The sequence below is a fragment of the Andrographis paniculata genome, unplaced genomic scaffold (genome assembly GCF_009805555.1).
Source record: "Andrographis paniculata isolate CXL003 unplaced genomic scaffold, ASM980555v1 Contig60END, whole genome shotgun sequence".
In the NCBI taxonomy this organism is placed as follows: domain Eukaryota; kingdom Viridiplantae; phylum Streptophyta; class Magnoliopsida; order Lamiales; family Acanthaceae; genus Andrographis; species Andrographis paniculata.
The window spans coordinates 1,883,206-1,907,890 of record NW_026137596.1 but is presented as its reverse complement, the minus strand read 5'-3'; the positions used below and the strand labels follow the sequence as shown (position 1 = coordinate 1,907,890).

Here is a 24,685-nt window from a genome sequence, read left to right as displayed (position 1 = left end):
AAAGGCTCAGAGCTGTAATTCTAAAATTTCATTAATTTTTCTTTGGATACAACTTGAGTCTATTTTGAAATATAAAAATCATTTTTAAAAATAATAAATATTAACATCGAATTTACTAAAACACCCTTACATTTTTGAATGTTTTTGAGTTTCCCTCTTCCGCTGCAGATTCCCTCTGAACTGCAAAACGACGCCGTCTAGCAATGCTTGCTACTGTTTGATGTCAGGCTCAGACCCCATGGCCATGGCCGCAGCAATCAAAATTATCCCACTGAAGCCACTTTCTCTGTAAATGCTCATGCACAATGTGCCTTGGTGCCCTTTGTCGTGCTTCTCTCCTTCAATCGACTCTTCGACGGCGTGATTTTCACTACTGTCCGATTTGGTTTCATACTTCCGTGGTAAGTTTCTCGCAGCTTTGTTTTTTTTGAAAGTTTCTTATTCTTACTGTTATCCGGTGAAAGCTTGTCGGTTGATGTGTGCTTTACGGATAGTTTGACTGCAAAAGGTTAGAGTTATGCGCAGAATTGATTTTGTTGCGCTCGTATTTTATATTTTGGAGAATCTCCTATTGCTGGAGCTCTTTTGAAGCATTTTGATTCTGGAATTACTTACCTGAAAACGACGGCGAGTTCACATTTGAACGCATTCCTTTTCGTAGCAGATTTGCTTGCTCGCTTAGGCTTTGATTGGCAGGATTCAGTAATACCTAATTTAGGGTTTAGGGGAAGATATTGGATTTGGTGGTGCAGTAATAGGTGTTTGGATTGAATATACTCAGGAGATGGAAGTTGCTGCTAGTATTGGACCGCAGATGGCTTCAAAAATTGCTGAGGTCATTAAGATTAGGTCCATTGGTGTTTTCAGAACTGAAATCAAAGAACTTGATCAAGTATACAAGATGATTTCTAGCAATGCTGTTGCTGAATTGGATGAGGAACAAGATGATGTTGATGAGCAAAAGAAGGGGAATGTATGCAGTCACTTCGAGATAGTGAAGCTGTTCGAAACACTCTTGGATTTGAAATTAGCATATGTTAGGCTACAAGAAGCGCACGTTCCTTACGACCCTGAAAAAATCAGAGCTGCCGATGAAGATGTGGTGTCGCGGTTCGAGATGCTCTGCAAGATCAAGAAGACTTACAAGGAGAAGCTATTGAAGGAAGGTGATTATGATTCGGCGATTTTGATTGCAGAAGTTAAGTTGAAAGAGAGGACACTCAAGAAGATGAAGTCTTACGCCAAATTTAAGGAGAATACGGCGAAGAAATTGCACCGGGAGCTTTGTGAATTGGAAAAATGGAATAGAATCTTGGCGGAAGACATAAGAACGCGAGAGAGGGAAAGGGTACTCAAAAGTTTAAATCACAAGTCCTTCGAGAATGTCGTTCAGAGTGTTGGAAAGGCGATTCACGACTTTGTAAAGCTGTTGATCACTTTGATGAAGGTTTCTGGTTGGGATCTAGACGAGGCTGCTGATGCGATACAAACATCCGTCGCGTACGCAAAGAGGTCCCACAAAAAATTCGCGTTCGAAGCTTATGTTGCGCGAAGAATGTTTCAAGGCTTTGCTACGCCGCAGGCTTGTTTCTTCGAGAATGTTATGAAATCGGATGATCCTATTCTTGCTTTGATGGAAGATCCGCGATCGTGCTTCGCAAAGTTCTGCTGCACAAAATATCTTTCGGTGGTTCATCCCGAGATGGAAATGTCTTTCTTCGGTAATTTGGACCATAGGAACTCCGTGGCGAACGGGATTCATCCATTTACTTCATATTATCGCGCATTTGTCACGATGGCGAGATGTGTTTGGTATTTGCAAGGATTTAGCAGTTGTGTCGAGCCTAAAGTTGAGATGTTCGGTGTGAAGGAAGGTAGCGAGTTCTTAGGGGATCATATGGAGGTCGTTGAGGAACTTAAAGAGTATAAATTGGCGATGGACGAGAAGTATGAAGGATGCAAGGTTGAGTTTTTTGTTATGCCGGGTTTTGTGATAAGGGAGAATTTAGTACGTTCTCGGGTGTACATTTCTAAACTCGTTGTCTAGGCGACGTTGTAGCCGTAGATTGATGATTGAATTAAGCGGCGTGCGCGACAAATTGCAGTCGAGTTGTCGGAGTGATTTCTTGTTTATAGAAGATGCCATATGTGCTTTGTTGTTCGATTACATTAGCTATGTGTTGTAGTTTAAGGCGTTGAATGTTATATGTATGTATTTTTGGTTGTGTTGAGGTTCCTAGTTTTGGGATGCATGTGTGATTTGTATTGTAGGAAAGGATTTATGATGTTGATTTGAATTAATTAGCACTGTTTTGACAATATATATATATATACTCCCGCCGCAAATTTCTAAGCTATCAAAAGAAAAACAAAAATAGAGTATTGATGTTGTTCAAATCTACTATATATGTCTTAACAAAAAAATTTAAATCTAAATCGACAACATGATGCTACACAATACATTTCCATTCATGCAATGATCTTTTACTATATGAGAAATCAAAATCTTTTTTTTTTTTTTTTTTTTTGTTGTGTATTTTCCTCTCTTCCTTTCTAATATTTTTTTTTTCTTTCAAACTCCGAACGTGAGTTTGAGTTTCCCGCCTACTACGCACAATACCTACACAACACAAAAAGCCACAATCGCTATCCTCAAACTACATCACTCCCGGGGTTAAAATCCTCTGGCCAAAAAACACAGCCACACAATCATTCTCACATCTGTTCCGACAAAAACAAGACGGCGAAGAAGAAAAAGAATTGAACCTCATGTTTATCGATACAATGTATGGAGCTCATAAGCTTCGCCGCTTGTCGCCATTCTTCGATTAAGGAAGAAGTTCTAACATTGTACAAAAATGCATTTCAAAGTCATAAAGGAGGAAACTCGTCTTCATTTATTAGGAATTCCGTCCACCGAGAAGCCCTGAAACGGCACAACAAGTTCAGCTTTAGACATCACACAGCGAGAACCTTCGACAAACCTAATACTAATATTCCCAATCCTGTTTTGATCCTTTGTCGAATAACTTGAGAGAATCCAAATACTGTAGTTCAATACCTGACAATGCTCAAGCCAAAAAAAAGCAACATTTGGGCAGAGGTTCGAGATTTTGGAAAAAAAATAATAAAAAAAATTTACCTTTGTTGTGCAGTCTCAGTTCTTGGACGCAGCATGTAGTATGCACCGGGAGACTGAGTCGAACTTGCTACATATGGGCTCCAAAATGATCCAAACTGGATTCTACACGAATATAAATGCCCAGTGGCTTGGTTCTGTTCCTCGACGAATCGAGGAGGATATTGGTACTGTAGGGAGCCAGACAACCTCAGGTTGGAATGTCTGCTTCTTGCTAACAGAAATCCTCCCCAGCTACTATTGTCGAAGGAATATCTCTGCCCATGATGACGAAGACGATTGTTGTGATAGCGGCCCACCTCATTCCGGGTCCTCTCATTCGATTCACTACGAGATACCTACGGGAGAAGAAGATTAAGGATGATCGGGTTAACTTATATAGAGGTGCAATATTTTCGACAACTAACGCGAAAAAAGGATCCACAAAGGTCATGCTCAGTGCATATCCGTATATTCCACATTCAAAATCGACTAAGAATCTCAGCAATCAATTATATAGTGACAAAATCAAATAGTATAGATAAAATTCTAATAAAGAGGGGAGCAAGTGCAATAATACCTTCTGAGTGCCAATTCCTTCCCCGTTTTGAGACAAATTTGTTTGAGATGACCTGTTCTGCCGAAGGGAAGGTTGCGATGGAGGACTGCTCGGTGCTGCAGTAGATAAATGGCGAAACTGACCGCAGAGTAAGCTTCTGACATGGCTTTCGTAATCTCCGGTCAGGTCAGCCAAAGGATTGAAAACTTCCAACTCGCCTCCTTCCATGATCTCTGAGTCTATCTTGGACTTACGTGAACAACAAGGCAGTGATGGATCGTTCTTCAAACAACCTGTGGATTCAGTCTTGAATGGAACTTCCAGAAGAGCAATCTCTCGTGCAGCAAGATAATCACAGTTGACATCACTGTAGGGTGAGTCCTTAGGCAGGTCAGGCGAGATCCACGATTCTTCGCCATTGAGCTCTGGGACCAAATCCGGAATCCTGCTTGTGTATGGATGTTCGTGCCGGGAATGAGTGTTTGCGAAGAACTTGTTGAGCTCACTACTGATTTCATCTTTGGGGCAATGAGACAGAATTTGACCGAGCTTCCTTGCGCCATATTTGAGTGCACTTTGTATGCGATAGAAATTCCCTAATGAACGACGAGCAAAAATCAAAGAATTTAGTACAACGATGAGTTACTCGCCAAAAATCTCTGCGTTCATACCTAATGCTAAATCGATAAAAAGGCGAACAATGCATTATAAGAAGCAGAAATCAGCTACTCAAATATTTCCATTACATTAGCTATTCGAAATGCTAAAACAGTTCATAGCTTTTCCTCACCTCTGTGTATGCTGCGCCCGAGATTGTTGTCTTCTCTAAGTGGATCAACTATGTTAAGATGTTTGATCCGAAATATGTTTCTGCGAGACGTAACCTCTCGGGAGGGAACTGCATACATTTCCGTGCATCTTTCCAGGAAATCATCTGCAAGCAGTTTGTTGCCCCCGCCTTCGGGCACTTCCACTGCACAGCGCAAAGAAAAGCCAAATATTTTGTCAGGCAACCAAAAAGACTTAATCTTGCAGCCGGACAGAGTTAGAGAAAAACTTGAATTGCTTACCTGCAATTTTGGGGAGGGAAGAGTTACGGACAAGGCCTTTCAAACTGATGCCGTAATTCCCCCAGTCAAACTGGCTATAGTAATCCAAGAACTTGTAAAGCACCTGGATGGAAAAATTGGTAGTAATAACTTTAGCCGTGGCGCTACATTAACACAAGGTTCATTGATATGGATTAATGAAGGTTAGAAAATTTACCGACAATGGGCCGGTCAGTGATGAATGAAAAAATTGGAAGATGTAGAGGATGAGCACTTCCAGTGCATAGGTTGAAAATAAGCCATGGTGAGCACCATGGATGCGGCTCTCGTAGTAGCACCAGGTTTTGACCAGGATTATGCCGCGTTTGAAAAGGTGGTCTCGTCCAACCCTTCGATCCACCTGTTTCAGAAACATGCCGACAACAGTTACAGCAAGCAATTTCAGAAGCTACAACTTATATAATCGTACAGCAGAAATTTTGATAGGATTGATACGCCAATAATGAAGTCTTGATTGATACCTCTTCCAGGAAGCAGAGTGTTGAGAGACCGCCTAACTGATCAAAGGAGATATCGATCACAATGTTCTGCACAAGGCATTTCACAATTTTAACCTGCCAACGGAACAGACATGGTAAGAATTATCTAAACAATAGTTGATATGGGGAAAACGGTGCACACTCAGTTCATCATGTAACATTAAGCGAAAATAATCGTCAAAAATCAAATAAGATGGCATCCCAAGCCTTTCACCAGCTTTATCCAACAGACAGACACCAAAAACACAGAATAAAACCATGATCCTGAAAAATTACACTGAATTTCGATTGATGCAGTAAAATCATATACCGAGAAAGTGTAAATTAAATATTAACCATAATAGACGCGCATAAACTCAATTAAATAGCTTGGAGAATCCTAAGGTACAAAGAATGTAATGAGAATTACCTCAGCATCGATAAGCCTTGTCTCCCTGAATTCGTATTCAGAGTTTGTATTCCGCTCTTCAGCCTGTAGTGCAGCAAAGATGCTATGCACTGGAGATTCTTCAGCGTCCGGACCTACGAGAACCGTCAAGTCAATATCTCCGTCCGGTAAATATGTCTTGAGCGGCACTGATCCATAAGCTACAACCTGAGAATATGAATGCCACAGACACATATATCAATGATCAAACGGAGAAAAGCTCCATGGAACATAAACTCAATAGTGTATTATCTTAAGACAATAGGATCCATAGTATTCTTGCAAAGGCGATAAAAACATTAATATCTGAATTTAATGACCAGCATCGTAAGATTGAACTATAAGTTGATTCATCAGTGTATGTTACATGCTGACTTCATTATCAAAGGGAACATGTCATTAAGAATATTTATCGACAAAACTTGCAATAACTCTGCGTGATATGGAAAGGAACATCAACTGGTTCAGTTCTTGTCGTATCTGCCTTTTTCAACGACTTTTTGTACTAAAAACTAAAGCCAGGTATGTTAACTTGTCTCATTTAATCGACATAATCATATTACCATCATCCACTCGTATATATGATTACAAAAGACACCTCACTCTAAATTCTCTTCATTAATGCGCAACGGAACAAAGATATCCAGTATAGATCATGTATCATAATAAAGAACGAAGCTTTTTAATGTTTTCCACACGTGGGCATTTTTCTACAAATGGAAAGATTTAGATCATTTTACGAAACCTGAATCTAGCATCTAACTCAACAAAAACACCATTACCTTGTCCCATTTAATCGACAAAATCATATGCTCCACAACCACTCTATCTAAGATTACAAAGATACCTCACTCTACATTCACTTCATTCATTCCTCGTAATAAAGACCATAGTTTTTAATGTTTTCCACACGTGGGGCACTGTTTCTACTAATGGAAACATTTAGACCATTTACGGAATCACATCTACCATCTAACTCAACAAAAACACCATTACCTTGTCCTATTTAATCGACAAAATCATATTCCCCACAACCACTTGTAACTAAGATTACCAAGACACCTCAATTTACAAAAAGATATCAGGAATAGATCATGCATTAGTGATAAATACCGAAGTTTGTATGTTCTCTACACGTGGGGCATTGTTTCTACAAATGGAAGCATTTAGATCATTTATGAAACCGAATCTAGCATCTAACACAATGAAAACGGCATTACTTTATCCCATTAATCAACAAAATCATATTTCCCACAACCACTCATATCTAAGATTACCAAGACACCTCACTCTACATTCACTTAATTAATGGCACGACAATGACAAAGGTACCAGGTACAAATCATGCATTCTTGATAACGACCGGAGGTTTTTAATGTTTTCCACGCGCGGAGAATTTGTTTCTACAAATGGAAACATTTAGATAATTACAACACTCAAATATAGCATCTAACTTGGCGAAAACACCATGGAATCTCAGTATATTGTCACACTTTCGACTGCAAGCAAATCCACCTAAATAGAAAGCAAGAACATCAATCAAACAGAAAAGCCAATCATTTGAAAGTACTAATAAACCACCGCAAGTCTCCACAGTCATAAACTTGACCAACCAAATAAACAACCTTAAAATCTCAAATCAATACCACAAGAAGAATCAAAAGTGAATTAATCCGTAGGGATATTCCACCATTTCAGCACCACACACAAGAACAGAAATCAACCATATGACCCTATGATCACATATGTGTATGTATGTATATACACAAAGATGAAATTACAGATCAACAGAGAGAAAAAAAATAAAAAATAAAACTTAGAACATTGCAGCAGTGATACACAAAGTAGAACTAAACATCTTCAGAATAAACTGATAATTAAAAAGAAAAGAAGAAGAAGAAGAAGAAGAAGAAGAAGAAAAACAGAAAAGGATCATCACCTGACAGGCAGCGCAAGTATTGATGAGCTGTTGAACGTAATCTATGACATCTCTCCGCTTCTCCTCCGAGTCAAGCGTGGGATGTACGCAATTCAGAATTTGCTCCGCCGCCTCCTCCGCCGCCGCATCAATCGGAGAAAAAGGAGATGGAGATAGAGAAGAATCAAGCACCGAAGGCCCTTCCTTCGCACTGTCGGCTCTCGATTTCACCATTTTTATATTCTCCAAATTCACTAAAATTCAAATAAAACAAGATGTCAAATCAAGTATCTCAATCGCTATCCGAAAACAAAAAAAAAAAAAAAAAAAAAAAGCCCAAAAATCCTCCAACCCTCGGCCATCGCTATCAATTGTCAAAAACCATAATACAAAATTAATAAATCAGGCGGTCGAGAAATACCGATTTTGGCTATAAGCAGCAAGAAATTCCCCGGGGGTTTACGAAATCGGGGTTTGGACGACGATGGTATTTGGGCGGAATTAATGAAGATTTATGCAAAGAAACTCAAAGAGAAGGCGAAAACAGCTGGCATTTGGGGGCATCCGTTGATTATCATCGTCATCGTCGGTCGATCGATGAGGTTACGTTGGTGGAAAGCTCGCTCCCTGTAAGCAGGTTGGTCTTGAATCAGTTATGCAAAGAGAAGAGAGATGAGATGATGACGAAATGAAACAAACCCCGCCTTCTTTAATTCATACCTGTCTCTGTCTGTCACCCTCCACAATCCACGTCGACATACAGATATATATACACATGTATGTATGTATGATAAACCTCATAATAATAATATTATTAATATTATTATTATTATTCATTTCTCACTCTGCTCGTGAAAAACTGCTGCGCAAATACGGAGTGGGTTTTTATTTTTTATTTTATTTTTTCTTATTTTTTATTAAAATTATTATTATTCAATTTGTATATTAATTTTAATAAAAATATATTATTTAAGTTGGAAGTAATTTAGCATTTATATAACTAATTTTTATTATAACCGAACGGAGCCGATTATTGATTTGTTTGTTTTTGTTTGAATTTTAACTTAAAATTATTTTACATATTATAATTAATTAATTAATATAATATTATTATTTTTAAATATATTAAAAAAATAAATACATATTTTCTACTAAACAAAGTATATATATATACTCTTCCGTCAAACTTTAAGAGTCTCATTTGTTTTTTTCGTCATTATACTTAACATTAAAAATATCTCTATATTTATATAATTTTACAAAAATATTATTATAATAGTATTATAAGATGCTATTCGAGTATTTTTACTATTTTCTCTTAATTTATACTATATTTTTATATAATAACACACACAAAAAAATAAATATAACATTATAATCGAATGAAAATAATATTTTATAATATAAAAATTGACAGCCGCTACTACTTAGCTGAACTTGGCTGAACTTGGAGTATAATTCAAAACAGCTAACGGTTTTTTTTGTTTTTTGTTAAAAAAATTATTGCTGTTGTAATATATCACTTTTGAAGAGAGTGAATATTACAATTAAAATTGCAATAAAATAAAGCAAAAGTAGCAGGATAGTGACAATGTAATATATTACTCACTCCATATTTAATTTATTTGGACTCAACATAAAAATTTAGAAAAATAAATATTTTAGTAAAAAAAAAAAGTAAAAAAAAAAAATTATTTGTAGGTATTTTGAAAATTTAATTAATAATTAAAAGAATGAAAAAACAAAATCTAACAAAATTATGCATTTGTGTAATAAATAAGTGTTAAATAAAAGACAATAATTAAATATAATTTTTTTAAAAAATATAGTAATTAAGTAAATTTAATATATAAACAATATAAAAAAAGAATAAATGTAACGGATCAATCAAATATTTATTATTTTAATTGTAAATAATATTTGGGACAATATATGGCTGAATTTCTTAAATTCTTATGTAAATATTTCATGAACATGGATTATACTCACAATCTATTATAGGATTTTAATGTGCATTGAACTTTAGGGTGTGTTTGTTTGGGAAATTTCATTTAATTTTCACTATTCATTCCATTTTTTCTCTTAAAAAACAACAAATCAAACACCTATTTTTTATTTTTTATATTATACTAAAAATCAATTTTACATTCAAAACATCACATCAACACCTATTTATATCACATCATACAACTATTCAAATTTAAAATTTTTACTATTCAAATCTCAATTGCAAACCCCAACAAACACACCCTTAATATACAGCGTGTGTGTATATATATATTTTTATTAATTAAATAATGTAATATTGCATTATGGGCTTGTAATAATATATCATAACATTGAATAAATAGTATGTCACTGTGTCGACTTTTTTATTGCACTTGCCATACTGAATTATTATTATTATTATTATTTTGAAATAAATGGGCAAGGAATATAAATAATGATGATTAATTTAAATAATAATACTCACTCCAAAGCTATATCAAGTAAGAAATATAATAGCAATAATCGTTAAAATGGATTAGGCATATAATCTAGAATAATATTAAATATTTAAAATTTAATGTTATATTACAAATATATTATTTAAAATATAAAATTAAATAATGATTTATATAAGAAATTACAACGTGTTTCTTTTGTAAAATAATCTGAAGAATATTTTTTTCACAATATAAGATATTAAAACAACAAAATTGTATAAATAATATAAAATAATAAATATTTATAATATATTACTCCCTTCGTCCCACATACCACGTTCATGTTATCGTTTCTGTCCGTCATACCATGTTCACGTTGCCGTTTCTGTCCGTCCTACATACGATATCACTTTCATTTTTTGAAAAATGATTACACAATTTAATCTCATTTTTAGCTTTTTAATTTTTTAAAAAATTTTAATTAAATTAATTAGTTATCTTAATTTTAATTTATAATTAATTATATTATTGAATAATTATTTTCACTAATATATTTTTAATTATCTACTAATTATATCCATACCGTGTCTATAGCGTAGCAGATACGGTACGTGGGACTTAGGGAATATTTTTTTGAATTTTTTTATATATATATTTTTTATTTTAACTTTTTTGCAAGAGAGAATACACCCATAAAATTATTCAACTTCCCAGGCCGTACCACCCATGCGGTCGATTTATTTGACTTTGTCCAGGCAAGTCAATTAGTCTTTCTATTAAGTAGAATTTTATTTAAATTTTGTTAGACTAAAAAATTATAAAAATAATAAAATTTTAATATTAAAGTTAAACTATATAAAAAAATATATATATTATAAAATTTAGTTAAATAATAATAACAATAAATTAATTATTTTCTCAATCTCAAATAAATTATTCATATAAGAAAAAATTAATATTATATAATAAAAACAATCATAAATAAAATAATGTCTAATTATATTTAAAAAAATAGATCATATATAGACAAATCAAAATAAAAAAAAAACAAAAAAAGTACTATTTATTAATATAACCGGCAACAAAAAAAAATTAAATATTTCGATGAACGAAAGAAATATTATTTAACAAAAATATATATATCTTCGTGTATAAAAACTTAGGTCATCTCCAATAATGGCACTGGGTTGACATATTTGGAGTGAGTTGTCTCTAACCTACGCCAAATCTAACGCGAAAAATTGGCGTTGCCGTGCACTGTAGCAACGCGTTGTGTTATATATATATATTTAATTTTTTTAATTTTTAAAATTATACATTTAATTTTAATTTTTTTAATTTTTTTAAAATTTTATTTTAAATTATAAAAATAAAAAGTTGTTTAAAATAATGAGAAAAGTTAAATATCTAAAGAATAATAGTAAAAAATAAAGTTATGATTAAAGTAAAATTATTATAGCAAATGCATATTTAGAGTTAAAACTGAATAAATAAAATTGATGAGTTGAAAATGACCTTAAATATTCCAATTTTTTTGTGTCCCTATAAAAACATCAAATCATAACGCCCAATTTTTATTTATTTTAGTGTAGTGTCAAAATATCACATCAATATATATTTATATCACATAAAAAAAACCATTTTAATTCAAAATTTTACTATTTAAAATCAAAACCTAAAACTAAAACCTCACAAGTAAACCCACCCTGTATATTTTATTTTCAAAAAAGTTACATACATAAACTCACTTATTTTTTATGATGGTTTTTATACTATTTTTTAATATAGTAATAATTTTTTTTTTTTAGTAAATTAGTCTAAAATTGCGTACAGGAAAAATAAAAAACACCTACTTATATAGCTCATCCAATTCAAACTTTTAAGTACTCTGGACTCCGAAATCTTAACTATCAAACTTGCATTGAAACACACCATAATATTTCCCCAATTTCCGAAGGATAAAAACTGTGAAGAACTCAACAAGAAATCAAAAACAGAGATTGGGATAGCATGTTTTGGATGTCAAAAAACCCCATAATCTAACAAGTATAAATACAGTGTTTGATTCGATCAAAATCAAATAAGAAAACTCAGTGCAGGAAGTAATTACGGGCGTGCTGCAACAGGCGGTCCACCAACACGAGGACCCTGGCTAGGCCTAGGCATGTCATCCTGTAAATGATCAACGAATATATCTAAGAAAGTGTCGAAAAATTCAAAATGCAAAGTGACAATATATAAATTTACAAACATTTGCTCCTCCACAACTTCTAAGTTCTATTGTAATATAATCTATTCTTTTCCTTTTTGTTGGAATTCAATAAACAAAAAAATTCTATGGAGTAAAGCTTAAAACACATTTTCAAACACAAATACTGTAATAATACATCGAAAGATCACAAACATTTCAGCCATGTTCCAAGGAACCTCTTAAATTTTGGCCAAAAAATGTCCTAGCATAGTATCTCATTAAGGGATTTCAGAAAAAAAAAAAGAAGAAGAAAAGCAAGGTATTCCTCAACTGGACCGTTATTGCGGACAATGAATTTAATCATGTGGAAAAAATTGCTAGTGTGAAACTTGTGTCCTAATCACGGGTGTGTTCATGTGGGAGGAGCGGTGAGAGGTATAATACACCAAAGCATTGCTTACTTAAGGAGATTACTAGAGATCTACACATGAGGATTATATAATCCGACATACCAAACACACTTTAACGAAAAGCAAACCGCTTTAAAATGCAAAACAATAATACCAAATAAAGATAGCTGCACTAGATCCAAAATAAAAAGGCAAGTCTGTAAAAATGTTAAAGCTAACCCTTGGGCGCCTGAATCGCTGAGGTGGCTCGCGATTCCTTCTATCAGTTCGGGAGCGCACCCTCACCACTTTGGAGTGAATGGCACAAGATACACAGTACTGCATCTTCACATAGAGCTTGGGAAGGGTGTATGCTACATCAAGAAAAACAGCAAACATTATATTCATCCATCTTAATCTTCCTAATAATTCTTAACCAGAAGCAACAACCAAAGATGACGTCTGGAACTGATCACTTACTGTCGAAAGCACAGGCTTCCTGGACATCCCTAACAGCTGCTTGCTCGACAATGTTTCTTACCAGAAACCTCTTGATTGCTTTGTCCTGGAAAATATGGTGTAAAACCAAAACTATAAATCAAATAAAGTTATTTCAACTTATGGGGGTTTACAAATAATACAAGTAGTAAGGAAATTTTTAGGCCCAACTAGGATTGAGGGTGTATATTTGATTTTAAGGGATTGAACTTGACTAAAGAATTAAATGTATTTAGAACCGTTTGCAATTATTTGAAATGTAAACCCTTCAATGGCATCTATGATTGTTTTATTCAAATCTTTTGAAACAAACAGGAGTTCAGACTTGTTCAATAATTTAAATTAGCCTAACACATACAGCACATAAATCCATCAACCGAGATCTGTAATCGTTTTATTCAATGCAGTCACATTAGTGATCCAATAGTAGATCTCAGTCTTAAACAGCTTCCGAACCCCCAAAACTACTGGGCAGATCATAACATAGATAACAAACAATCTTACTTAAATAAATCAACGCAGCATACAAAAATTGACACGTGCAGTTCATCGATAAATCAAGTGAATTTAACAAGTAAAAACCTTAGGGCAGCATTTTCCACAGTTGGAGCAGCGGATGGGATTCACGTGGCCACGGCCGTGCTTGTTGCGTCCTCCGTTCCTTCGCTTGAATGTCTACAGAGAAATGCAAAAAATCGTTAACATCAGATCCAAAAAGCCAGATTTGAACGACCTCAAACAATAATCCCATGAAACAAAGCAGCCCCTTGCCATTATTGATCGATGTCAGAGGAGACGCTTCGCCGTCGTTGTGAAGCCGTGGGGTTTAGCAATTCCAAAGAGTAAGAACAAAAATCGATCGGGTGTTTCAATATTGACTTATATTAGGGCTTAAAATTAATGGGCCCAATTTGGATTGTCAACATTGGACTATTACCACTTTCTTTTTTTTTTTTACTTTATTCATTGTTACAAATGTTATTATTTTTATTTTCGTTTGTTTTAAAAAAATTATTAATTTTTTAATTTAATTATTGCAGTGTTTAATATTTTTCAATTTATATTATATTATTTTTATATTATACAATATTAAAATAAAATATTTTATTTATTTTTTACTACTAATACGAAGAAGTATATATTTTTAATTTTTATATTAAGGGTTAATGAGCCCAATTTGGATTGTCCACATTGGACTATTACCGCCTTCTATGTTAATAAATGTTATAAAAAATATATAATATTTCCCATCATTAATATATGCCCATAGAATTGAATACGTATTTTAAGAAAAATAAATTAAAATAAAAATGTTTGTATATATATATTTTTTATTAAAAAATAAAATAAAAATAAATTTAAATAATAATAAATAAATATAAATAAATTTGAAAAAAAATAATATATATTAAAAATAGTTAAAAATTTTATTTATTAAATTTATTTTAAAAGCGTGGCCATTCATCAATTTTCACCGTGACTAGTATTTTTATTACGACAGACACGACCTTCTCAAAATGGGCCGGATCGACCCGAAATGCGTGCTGGGTCAAGGGTTTTGTGACGAAGGGAAAGGGTTTTCTGCCATCACTGGGTTTCTCCTTCCCTCCATTGTAGCCGCTCTCTCCAGCACCTGAAGAAGAAGCGCCGGTCGGAGGGTTGATTTGAGCGGAGTTCCGTTTGGATCAGGATCGACGGGTAAAACCGACCGACAATGGCAACCTCAATTATTCCTCCATCGCCTACTACGACGGCGACTCCGCCGGCGTCCGGTTTGAATCCGGCCGAGGCACAGAAGCAACCGGTGGATTATTTGAATCTCCCTTGCCCCATTCCGTATGAGGAGATTCATCGCGAGGCTCTCAGTTAGTGCTCGCTCGTCTGTTTATATTTTTGTACTGATTTTGCGGAGAACTCTTTATTGAAATTGAAACGTTTTTTTAGTCTTTGAGGTAGTCGATTCATATTGATTCTGCTTTTACTTTTGAGAACGGATCATTGAATGAAATTGTGAGCATTGGCAAGAGAACGAGGTGGATAACCAGACATGAAATATTTTAGCAATCTGCTCATTAGATAGATAGAAATCATTTTGCTGTTGTTTCCCAGCTCCAGCATTAGCTAGTGGGATTCAAAATGGACCGTATCATTGAAAGAACCAGAGCAAGTATTTTTCATCTTTACTGAGGTGTATTTAAATTCAGGCAGAGTTGTTGGCTGTTAATAAATCATAATTCATATCTATTTACAAATTCATTCACCTTTAGATTATGTATATCTTATTATTGATAGAATCAAGACTTTAGGAGTGTTTTCTATGAAGGATGAATCATGTTTATTTGTAATTTTATTCGCTAGGATCAAATGAGCATATGGAGTAGCACTAAATTATGTAATAAGCCTTTTAATTCCTTTACCATAATTGTTAATTAAACATGAGTATTTTTATCTGTTGAATTGAACTTGCCATCAGCTTTGATAACATGTTACTAAGCCAAGTTAGTCAAATTAATCTTGGTCTTACTGTAATCTACTTGCTGAGTGAATTGATTATAACCATTTGCAGTGTCCCTGAAGCCGGAACTCTTTGAGGGAATGCGGTTTGATTTTACCAAAGGTCTCAATCAGAAATTTTCACTTAGCCATAGGTAGGCATCTGGCCCTTACTGCTGTTTGTTTAATGGTCTGCTCCATTTCTGTGTTTTTTTTTCTATTGCCCAGCAGGTTGCTTAACTATTTCCTTACTGAAATGTTTACTGTTATAATTCTCAGTGTGATGATGGGACCCACTGAGATTCCTTCTCAATCTCCGGAAACAATCAAAATTCCTACTGCTCACTATGAATTTGGTGCTAACTTTATAGATCCAAAGGTAATGTTCATATTAGCGATTAATTTGCATTTTACAAAGATTACACATATTTATTTAGCTTCGAGATGTTGTTTTTTTTGACAGTTGATGCTATTTGGGAGAGTGTTGACTGATGGGAGGTTAAATGCAAGACTGAAGTGTGATTTGACTGATAATCTTAGTCTCAAGGGCAATGCCCAAGTAAGTGCATATCTTTACATTTATTGCAAATTTTCGTAATTTATAGCAGCTTACTAGATGCTGCAGTAACTATCCATTCAAATCCTTAAGCCGTATCTTTCTCCCTTTTCTGCAGCTTACTAATGAGCCACATATGTCGCATGGTATGTTCAATTTTGACTATAAGGTATGTATAGTTAAAGGTCTTCACTAACTTTCAATTGCACGTATCAAACTCCAAATATAGTATGTTTTTGCTCGGCTTCACAAATTAACCTCCAAATTATTGTGTAAAGGGATCAGATTACAGGACTCAGTTTCAGTTGGGGAATGGAGCCTTGTTTGGTGCAAGTTATATACAGGTGAATGATGCGATATTTTTCTTGGATTTCATGTATTGAAAGATTGTGAATAACTTGTGTTTAATATTTTCTAAAAACTGTGATATCAAGCAGTATTCTCAGATATGCATACTTCTCATTTCTCACAGCGGTGGGGTGGTCTCAACCTAATTGATTACTCTGTTAAAGAAGCATTCCAATTATAGTGTCATACCTTTCTGGATTGTCAATTTGTTCTTTGTTATCATCTTTGGTGCATAGAGCAAAATACTTGATAATATATTACTAGTCCCCTTACTATATTGTTTTTGAGTAAAGGCAAAATGGATTGCCTTATAAGTCATACCTACTGATTGTTTAAATTGTTGCAGAGTGTGACACCTCATTTATCCTTGGGTGGTGAAGTATTCTGGGCTGGGCAACATCGAAAATCTGGCATCGGCTATGCTGCACGTTACAATACTGATAAAATGGTGATATATATTTTCTGCATAACTTGTTCTAATGCACAACAACTTAAGCCTGACATTTTATATCTGATTCTATCTCGTTAGCTGTGTTCCATTTGAGCTCTTATGGTTTGTTTTTGTTGTGTTTTGGTGTGTATCGGTATTTTGGTTTTTAAGAATAATAAGAATTTCGATTATTTTCTGATGCAAATTTTTTTATTTCATAATTTGATGTTTTCTTTGGGGGAAAAAATTACCATGGATGCATGGTGAAAATATATTGTTGAAAACACAACCAAACTAAGTTTTTCTATGGTGTGGCATCATTTTCTCATTTTCTGTTGCCTAGCCATTCTGTTTTATAACCCTCTCAAGTATACTGTGCAATAAAATCTGTTTTTGAACAGTTGAGGGTGCATTATTAATCTGATGTGAAGACCTTTGCTAGATGGGTATTGATATTCACTCAATGCTTTCCATGTTCAAACCTGAACTATTTGGAATTAAATTAATTTTGACTTACTGGTTTCTGCTCTTCATGCAGGTTGCAACGGCACAAGTTGCCAGTACTGGCATGGTGGCTCTAAGCTATGTCCAGAAAGTGTCTGAAAAGGTTAGAACTCATTTCTGGATCATAAAAGGCTTAATATTCCAAACCTTACCGTTTTCCTATTCCTTTATTTCCTCTTTTCAGTTCATAAGCTTTTTACTTATCATTTAGGTTTCTCTGGCATCAGACTTCATGTACAACTATATGTCTAGGGATGTTACCGCCAGCTTTGGTTATGATTATATTCTCCGACAGGTAAATAGATTCAGTGTAACTTGTCTTGCAGTGTAGTTTCAGGGGTCAAGTGCCTTGTTCGTGAAGATTTATTTATAAGTAGGATGCTGAGATATGAAGTGCGGATGTGTTTGAATCAGTGTTCACATAAAATCAATGGAAAACCTCCGGAAATTGTTTGCCAACAAACTCTTGTGGGAGTGTAACTATTAATTATAAGTTCCAAAAAAATAAGTAATAAAATGCTTGCCGTGGTTTAGTATCTAACTTCTCGTGCCTGAAGAAATCTCATTGGTTGGTATTGTTAATGTAGCTAGCCTTTCACTTTTATGAAAAATTCAGTTGGAGCACCCTAATTATTATGTTGATGATTCAGTCTTCTTATAATATTACTCTAATCGTGCAAAAGTTAGAATTTCGTTGTCCAAGTAGTTGAGATATTTGGTTGTATTTTTCTTATGCTTGGCATCTTTGTAGTAATCTTAAATTGACGGAAGAGTGAAATCTACGTGTTTAGGCTGTCACATGATGGCATATGAAATTCATGAATCAATGCTGTTCTTTCTTGGGATACAAGAATCAGTTCTATGATGTCAACTTGATCTCAATTTCACTATTAGACACAATATGCTCTATATACTTGGGCAAATAAGATTCTGGGCCTCAAATATTGTATATCATCATTGTCGTCACTTGGATCCCATAATTAGAAAAATAGACAATTATCCTTCACTTAGTAAATGTATTACACTGGTTCATGTGAGACACTCCTTAAGCCATTTTCCTTGGAAACTAGTATCACATGCAAAGGTGCATTCCACATGAACTTTGTGTGCTATTGAAGCAAATAGCTGCGGAAACTCATAACTCACTATTAGTTAGGAAACAACATAAGTTGAAAGTGTCACATAGACGGAATGGGATCCCTGCCCCGAGAAACCCTTGCCCTATATACTTATATATACACATACACGGGTGATGGGCAGGGTGGGGCATGGGGCAGGGGATCCCATTCCCCACATAGACTGATTCTATGTACTATGTTAGCGGCAATGATACTATCATAATTTAGGGAGCAGAATGATACGAACAACACATTTCAGAATGATCTAGAAAGTAATTTATTTTATAATACATTAGACTTCTGTTGATTTGAAAATCCACAGCTGCTGCTGATTATTTAACTGTTCTGGCTTCTGTGGCAGTGCCGCCTAAGAGGCAAGCTCGATTCTAACGGCGTGGTGGCTGCTTTCCTGGAGGAGCGATTTAATATGGGCCTCAACTTTATTCTTTCTGCAGAGGCGAGTATCAACTATAATCGAGCTTACACACTTCCTTCCTTCCAACACTTGGACTCCTATTTCATAGTTCCCTTCTTACATTTTATATGTCATGCAGTTAGATCACCGGAAGAAGGATTACAAATTTGGATTTGGACTGACGGTGGGAGAATAGAATCGAAACGTGAGCCCAGATTTGATTCCATGTCATGATCTATATACAAGTGGTGAGATCTCTTTCTTTCATCCTCTGGTTTTCGATGCAAATAAACGATTCTCATCGCGGATTTTGTAGTGGGCGTGGTTGAAATGGATTGGATTTGTGAGGCAAAAAGGAAACCAGAATATGATGAAATGATGGATGAGATTTAGTTAGAGAACAAGTCTGCAGCAGCAGGTTAATTCCTCTCAACTGTAGATTCTCCTTTTTATATTTTTATGCACCTATTCTTGGAATTCAAACAATTTTTGCCTTTTCATTTCAAATTTTATCCTTCATATGCATTATTATTATTATTATTATTATTATTATGTGAATGTCACAATTTAGACAAGATTATGGCATTTTGTGCCTATCTGCATTATTTAGCACAGGTTAATTGTGGTTCATTATATTTTATAGATACATACCATGACAATATATAATATTTGTGATTTAATATATTAATATTTTGATTTTATATGTTAATAAATTTACACTGAGTGATGATAGTATATTTGCCCTTTTTAGTGGAGTGGTTATCACGGCCTCGTAAATTGTACGACCCGAATCCGTTTTGTACGTGTTGGAATGAGGTCGGATCCGATTCATTTTTAAACAAATTGGGTTTGGGTCCAAATTTATGATGGGTTTCTTGAGTTTTTATATATATCTTGTTTTTTTTTTTGGGTTTTATATGTTTGTTTTTTTAAACCCAAATTCCATGTTTTTTGGACTATTTTTTTCTCTCACAAAATATTTCATAATATATTAATTAATATCAAATTCAAATAAAATTTTTTCAAACTACATCAAAAGAAAAATACCCGTACTCTTACAGATTTTATATCAAATACTCCCTCTGGTCCAAATATGTCTGCAACATTTTTTTATTTTTTTATTTTTGGTATCTCTCAAATATTCTGCTAATATTTTTAAAATAAAAAATAATTAATTATATTTAATTTAATTATATTTCTCTCTGCCCAAAGAATATAAAGAATTTTCTTTTACTATTATTTCAAATTATATATTTTTGTAATTTTGATTGTCATAATGAAATTTTATTATTTTTTATACCTTTTACCTAGCCGTAAGACAAAATATTGGTTAAAAAAGGGGGTAAGTCAGCACAAATGGCTGATGCTTGTGGGCCAAAATTTGTATATAAATAGTTAGGTCCACTCAACTGTACCAAATCCTACACAATTTCACGTCATTAATCTATTGTCTATGCACTCGTCCTCCCGATGGTACTTTTATACTCTATTTTTAAAAAGATTATTAACAACTAATTATTAGTTTAATGATGTGATGAGTGAACTTGACGGTGATTTAATTTGTAAGAGATTTAATTGATTGTTAATTCTTATATATTAAACTTAATAACAATAAATAATAGTAAATGTATGATTTTATATATGAGAAAATCATATTTATGAATAATAATAATAATAATAATAATAATAATAATAAAAGTTGTTTCTTTTTAACAAATTTGAAAAGTGTTTACGATACAATTGAAAAGTGTTCATATATAAATTAGTGTTCAAACACAAAGTGGCAAATTTAATTCCTGCGTTTTTTTTTTTTCATATTTAATATTCCCTCCGTCCCATATATCCATTTGCTTTTTACACGGGGTTTTAGAAATATTATTATTATATTGGAATATAGTAAAAATAAAGTAGAAATTATTAAAATAATCTTATTACTTGTGTGATATAAATGTAATGACATTTGTGTAATATATTGTAAGTTGCAAGGGTATTTATAATATTAGGTAAGATAATACAATTACTAAAAAGGAAAATAAAGATTTTGTTACGAGACAAATTAAAATAAAAAAATAAATACTTTGTTATATCCGCATTAAATAAAGAAAGCACAAAAGCATTAAATTGAAATTTTATATTCTATGAAAGAGAAACCACAACGCTTTATGACAAAGACGACACCAAATATCCGCAATTGCATTTATATAAGCACAATTTTGAACCGTTTTAAATATTTTAGATTAAAGAATAAATATTAAAATTATAAATCTTTTTTGTTTATATATATATAAAAATTTTAATTACAATTGTATAATATAGAGATATAATACAAATACAAATAAATGCACTTAAAACATTTTTTTCCTACCTAAGACCCCACCAATTTTGTTATTTTCTAACAAAAACAAAATGAAATAATTATTTACTTTATTTTCTTTGTCACATTAACCTTATCCAAAAAATAATCTTATCTGATAACTCATCATCATTATTTTTTTTATACACATTTAATTGTCATAATCCAAATAATTAATTTAATTGATAGGAATCTTTCAAGTCCTAATTTGATAATTAGCTAAAAAAGAACGATTCACTGATTCTTACAAGCTCTGTAGTCTTTGAAGTCCGGGATCCCAGTCAAGTCACTCACTCTTCAGAAGGTCCAGGGAGCTCCTTGCAGCATTTTAGTTAACACATCAATGTCGAGGTCCCGGGATCTCCGGTGTACTTAAACACTCCCAGAGAAGATCCAAAAGCAGAGTCACACATGGAGAGCAGAAGTGGGGGACAAGTGGCTTTCGCAATCACGGATTTCTAGAGCTATAAATAATGCGCAGACGAAGCGTTCAATGTATTGGTTTCTGTGTGGATAAACACTACTCGTGGTGTGACTGAAAAAGAGGCGTGGATTTGCTGTGCTGGTGCACTTCCCGTGATTCAATCAGTCGAAGCTCGAAGTGGAAGTTTCTCAGCTCAGGTAAACCTATTGATCCGAGATTTATTCCGATTTCAAAATACTTTGGGGAAATTTGGGGATCTCGTTGAATTGGCGTTGATGGATTTGATTCGGAAACCCTTGATTGGAATGGTTGTGTTGAATCTCATCAGTTTGGGTTTTCATTTTAACATTGGCTGAAGAAATGCACGATTCGATATGAAATCGAGTGAAAGAATGTCTGCTTATAATACCAATTTGTGGTGAAACTGAAAGGAAAAAGACAGGTGGTTAGGGTTTTAGATCTTTCTTAGCAATTGGAATTTGGAAATCGATTGTTTAAGTGTTGATATGTGTTGATCGACAGTCTTGGCTTTGTTTGGTTTGCTGATTTTAGGGTGAGAATCATATTAGCGTTTCTTCACTGGTTAAGCTGATTGTCGAAGAACACATCGAATTGAATTTACATTTTCTTACATATGATTCATCGAATACTTTCTTGATAGAATTAATGCTAAAACTTATAAGTTTGAACTCTGTAAATTTAGTATAAAGAGTAAGTAATCGTTTGTTGGTACTCTGGTTTCGATTTTCCGATGAATAGTAGGAATTGTAATAGGTCGTCTTTTACTTTACATTCAAAATATCGCATTAAAACTTATTTATATCACATTATACAATTGACGATTTGAGGCCTTGTAGAAGTAAGCCGTCGAAAATTTGATACTTTATGCTATTTTTCTTAATGAACTAACAACCGAATGGTAAAGTCGTCGCGTGTCACTACTAGAGGCAGTGAGTGTACTTTTGGGGACTTGTAGAAGAAATCCTCCATCGAAAATTTGACACTTTAGAAATGGTAGAATAATCGAGTCGTGATTTGAGGCTTGAGTGTATCTTTGGGGCCTCGCCGTCGAAAAATTGATACTTCATGCTAATTTTCTTAATGAACTAACAACCGAACGGTAGTACGATCTCGAGTCGCTATTTGAGGCTGTGTGTCTATTTTTTGTCGAAACAATTGGTACTTGATGCTATTTTTCTTAACGAACTAAAACCCGAATAGTAGAATGGTTGCGAGTCACGATTCAAGGCTTGTGAGTGCATTTTTGGGGCCTCCTACGATTAATATCGCGGAAATTTGAGTCGTGATTTCTTGTTTCGTAGGCACGATACGATGCAAGGAGGGCTCTCGGCAATCTTCTCACACGGTAGTGTGTTAAAGAATGCTGTTTTGCGCCACGTCCGAGTGCTCCCTCCATTGACACGCTCACTTGCGTTTGCGCGCCGCGAGTCGACCTCGGCTATTAACATCGAAGAGCACGGTTTCGAATGCACTACGATTTCCGATGTTCTTTCCGCCAAAGGGAAGGCTGCGGATGGGTCGTGGCTGTGGTGCACGACGGATGATTCTGTATACGAGGCTGTGCAGTCGGTATGCATCTTCGATGAATTTGCTTTCGATAAATAGATGGTATCCGTGTTCTTTTTTTTCACTTGGTGAATATACGGAGGTAAATAAATGTTACGAGGATGCCGCAATCGTTTTCGTTTTTTTTTTATTTTTACTGCAGATGACTCAGCACAATGTCGGAGCATTGGTGGTCGTGAAACCGGGAGAAAACAAATCTATTGCCGGAATCATCACAGAAAGAGGTATGCCGATTTAATTCGATTAGAGTAACCGTGAAATGTTCAAGGGATTTTTCGGTGAAAATTGAAAATTTTGCACGTTTTTTATAGTTTTCGGGAGTAATTTGCCGTCGTATAGTAAAATCTTACGGCTAATCGAGATCCCATCAAGATCGAGTCTTGAGTTGAAAATTGGTCATAACAATTCGGTATTCTACAATTATTTCCAGACTTTTTATTCTAATAATCAATTTTATCTTCGTCTAGATTATCTCCGGAAAATCATTGTCCAAGGGCGATCATCCAAATCAACGAAAGTCGGAGACATTATGACCGAAGAGGTAATCAACAACAAATTATCGTCTACAAAATTCAAATACAAACGGTATCGTCAGTTTTGTGTAACTCATACGGTAATTGCAGAACAAGCTTATTACGGTCACGCCCGATACTAAAGTCTTGAAGGCAATGCAGCTAATGACGGGTACGTGTCGAGTCATGCTATCGATCCATTGTAGATCACATCGAGCTTTTTTATTAATGAATAGCTTTTCCGGCGCAGATAACCGTATTAGGCACATTCCGGTGATCGACGAGCGCGGAATGATAGGGATGGTGTCGATCGGAGACGTGGTTCGAGCGGTGGTGAACGAGCATCGCGACGAGCTGAACCGTCTTAACGCCTTTATTCAAGGAGGGTATTAGAAGAACGGCGATGTCGTGTAGTCGACCAGGCATCGTCGATCGTTGTGTGTATATATATATATGTTGGTTATTTCTTTTGTTCGGAATTTCTGGAGATGTTGGAATGCCTCCGAGATGAACTCTTGTCTCTTTGCCAGTAACATTTGCTACTTTTATGCATGCATGTTATTGTTATATCATACTAACGGATGTTTGTTTTGTATAATTTGAAAGAATTTTTTTTTTTTTTTAACGAAAAATACAGATAATTGTATATACAATATAAAAATAATTAATGTGTAATATTTAATTTTCTTTTAAACAAAATTGTGTTAGTTTGAAAAATAAAAAGACACATTAGTTCAAATTTTTTTTGTTATTATTATTATTATTTTAAAAATTTAAAAATTATATTTAAACTAGTTTAGATGAAATGATTTTTTTTTATTTTTATAAATA

General features: G+C 34.0%; 5 protein-coding genes across 9 annotated transcripts; 3 read left to right on the top strand and 2 right to left on the bottom strand.

Annotated features, from left to right (window-relative positions):
- Positions 1 to 228: 228 nt before the first annotated feature.
- On the top strand, positions 229 to 2,300 carry LOC127259916 (protein GRAVITROPIC IN THE LIGHT 1-like). 3 transcript variants are annotated; one of them, XM_051287532.1, is made up of 2 exons: positions 229 to 401; positions 782 to 2,300. In XM_051287532.1, the coding sequence occupies exons 1-2, from the start codon at positions 306 to 308 to the stop codon at positions 2,045 to 2,047; spliced, it is 1,362 nt and encodes a 453-aa protein (XP_051143489.1). In that variant the 5' UTR covers positions 229 to 305; the 3' UTR covers positions 2,048 to 2,300. The 3 variants fall into 3 exon arrangements, with proteins under 3 accessions (XP_051143489.1, XP_051143490.1, XP_051143491.1); XM_051287533.1 differs by having other exon boundaries at positions 282 to 401; positions 665 to 2,300; XM_051287534.1 differs by having other exon boundaries at positions 312 to 401; positions 662 to 2,300.
- Positions 2,301 to 2,510: 210 nt separating this feature from the next.
- LOC127259915 (uncharacterized) lies at positions 2,511 to 8,311 on the bottom strand. Of its 2 annotated transcripts, none has more exons than XM_051287531.1 (10): positions 8,032 to 8,311; positions 7,632 to 7,864; positions 5,675 to 5,860; positions 5,248 to 5,340; positions 4,944 to 5,126; positions 4,748 to 4,850; positions 4,468 to 4,650; positions 3,699 to 4,273; positions 3,143 to 3,477; positions 2,511 to 3,061 (listed from the first exon to the last, which is right to left on the bottom strand). In XM_051287531.1, the coding sequence occupies exons 2-10, from the start codon at positions 7,842 to 7,844 to the stop codon at positions 3,055 to 3,057; spliced, it is 1,878 nt and encodes a 625-aa protein (XP_051143488.1). In that variant the 5' UTR covers positions 7,845 to 7,864; positions 8,032 to 8,311; the 3' UTR covers positions 2,511 to 3,054. The 2 variants fall into 2 exon arrangements, with proteins under 2 accessions (XP_051143488.1, XP_051143487.1); XM_051287530.1 differs by having other exon boundaries at positions 2,512 to 2,926.
- Positions 8,312 to 12,023: 3,712 nt separating this feature from the next.
- Positions 12,024 to 13,983, bottom strand: LOC127259745 (40S ribosomal protein S26-1-like). Its single transcript, XM_051287323.1, has 5 exons — positions 13,886 to 13,983; positions 13,697 to 13,789; positions 13,097 to 13,181; positions 12,857 to 12,990; positions 12,024 to 12,208 (listed from the first exon to the last, which is right to left on the bottom strand). The coding sequence occupies exons 1-5, from the start codon at positions 13,886 to 13,888 to the stop codon at positions 12,143 to 12,145; spliced, it is 381 nt and encodes a 126-aa protein (XP_051143280.1). The 5' UTR covers positions 13,889 to 13,983; the 3' UTR covers positions 12,024 to 12,142.
- Positions 13,984 to 14,646: 663 nt separating this feature from the next.
- On the top strand, positions 14,647 to 19,524 carry LOC127260107 (mitochondrial import receptor subunit TOM40-1-like). Of its 2 annotated transcripts, XR_007840631.1 has the most exons (12): positions 14,647 to 14,979; positions 15,681 to 15,762; positions 15,887 to 15,986; positions 16,071 to 16,166; positions 16,282 to 16,332; positions 16,442 to 16,507; positions 16,858 to 16,959; positions 17,480 to 17,548; positions 17,657 to 17,740; positions 18,925 to 19,020; positions 19,118 to 19,226; positions 19,295 to 19,524. XR_007840631.1 is itself a non-coding variant. In XM_051287784.1 (11 exons), the coding sequence occupies exons 1-11, from the start codon at positions 14,829 to 14,831 to the stop codon at positions 19,172 to 19,174; spliced, it is 954 nt and encodes a 317-aa protein (XP_051143741.1). In that variant the 5' UTR covers positions 14,647 to 14,828; the 3' UTR covers positions 19,175 to 19,524. The 2 variants fall into 2 exon arrangements, 1 of the variants encoding a protein (XP_051143741.1); XM_051287784.1 differs by having other exon boundaries at positions 19,118 to 19,524.
- Positions 19,525 to 21,787: 2,263 nt separating this feature from the next.
- On the top strand, positions 21,788 to 24,452 carry LOC127260108 (CBS domain-containing protein CBSX3, mitochondrial-like). Its single transcript, XM_051287785.1, has 6 exons — positions 21,788 to 21,952; positions 23,078 to 23,345; positions 23,485 to 23,566; positions 23,810 to 23,883; positions 23,966 to 24,026; positions 24,105 to 24,452. The coding sequence occupies exons 2-6, from the start codon at positions 23,088 to 23,090 to the stop codon at positions 24,245 to 24,247; spliced, it is 618 nt and encodes a 205-aa protein (XP_051143742.1). The 5' UTR covers positions 21,788 to 21,952; positions 23,078 to 23,087; the 3' UTR covers positions 24,248 to 24,452.
- Positions 24,453 to 24,685: the final 233 nt, after the last annotated feature.

Excerpts from the sequence above, each read along its gene's own strand:
- LOC127259916 (XM_051287532.1), top strand. The coding sequence starts at position 306 with ATGTGCCTTGGTGCCCTTTGTCGTGCTTCTCTCCTTCAATCGACTCTT. Across the intron at positions 402-781 it reads TTTGGTTTCATACTTCCGTG|GAGATGGAAGTTGCTGCTAG; the intron begins GTAAGTTTCTCG and ends GAATATACTCAG.
- LOC127259915 (XM_051287530.1), bottom strand. The coding sequence starts at position 7,844 with ATGGTGAAATCGAGAGCCGACAGTGCGAAGGAAGGGCCTTCGGTGCTT. Across the intron at positions 5,341-5,674 it reads CAAGGCTTATCGATGCTGAG|GTTAAAATTGTGAAATGCCT; the intron begins GTAATTCTCATT and ends TTCCGTTGGCAG. Across the intron at positions 4,274-4,467 it reads CGGGCGCAGCATACACAGAG|GGAATTTCTATCGCATACAA; the intron begins GTGAGGAAAAGC and ends GTCGTTCATTAG.
- LOC127259745 (XM_051287323.1), bottom strand. Across the intron at positions 13,182-13,696 it reads GTGGAAAATGCTGCCCTAAG|GACAAAGCAATCAAGAGGTT; the intron begins GTTTTTACTTGT and ends CATATTTTCCAG. Across the intron at positions 12,209-12,856 it reads AGCGATTCAGGCGCCCAAGG|GATGACATGCCTAGGCCTAG; the intron begins GTTAGCTTTAAC and ends GATCATTTACAG.
- LOC127260107 (XM_051287784.1), top strand. The coding sequence starts at position 14,829 with ATGGCAACCTCAATTATTCCTCCATCGCCTACTACGACGGCGACTCCG. Across the intron at positions 16,167-16,281 it reads GTCTCAAGGGCAATGCCCAA|CTTACTAATGAGCCACATAT; the intron begins GTAAGTGCATAT and ends CCTTTTCTGCAG. Across the intron at positions 19,021-19,117 it reads ACTTTATTCTTTCTGCAGAG|TTAGATCACCGGAAGAAGGA; the intron begins GCGAGTATCAAC and ends TATGTCATGCAG.
- LOC127260108 (XM_051287785.1), top strand. The coding sequence starts at position 23,088 with ATGCAAGGAGGGCTCTCGGCAATCTTCTCACACGGTAGTGTGTTAAAG. Across the intron at positions 23,346-23,484 it reads TATACGAGGCTGTGCAGTCG|ATGACTCAGCACAATGTCGG; the intron begins GTATGCATCTTC and ends TTTTTACTGCAG. Across the intron at positions 23,884-23,965 it reads GAGACATTATGACCGAAGAG|AACAAGCTTATTACGGTCAC; the intron begins GTAATCAACAAC and ends CGGTAATTGCAG.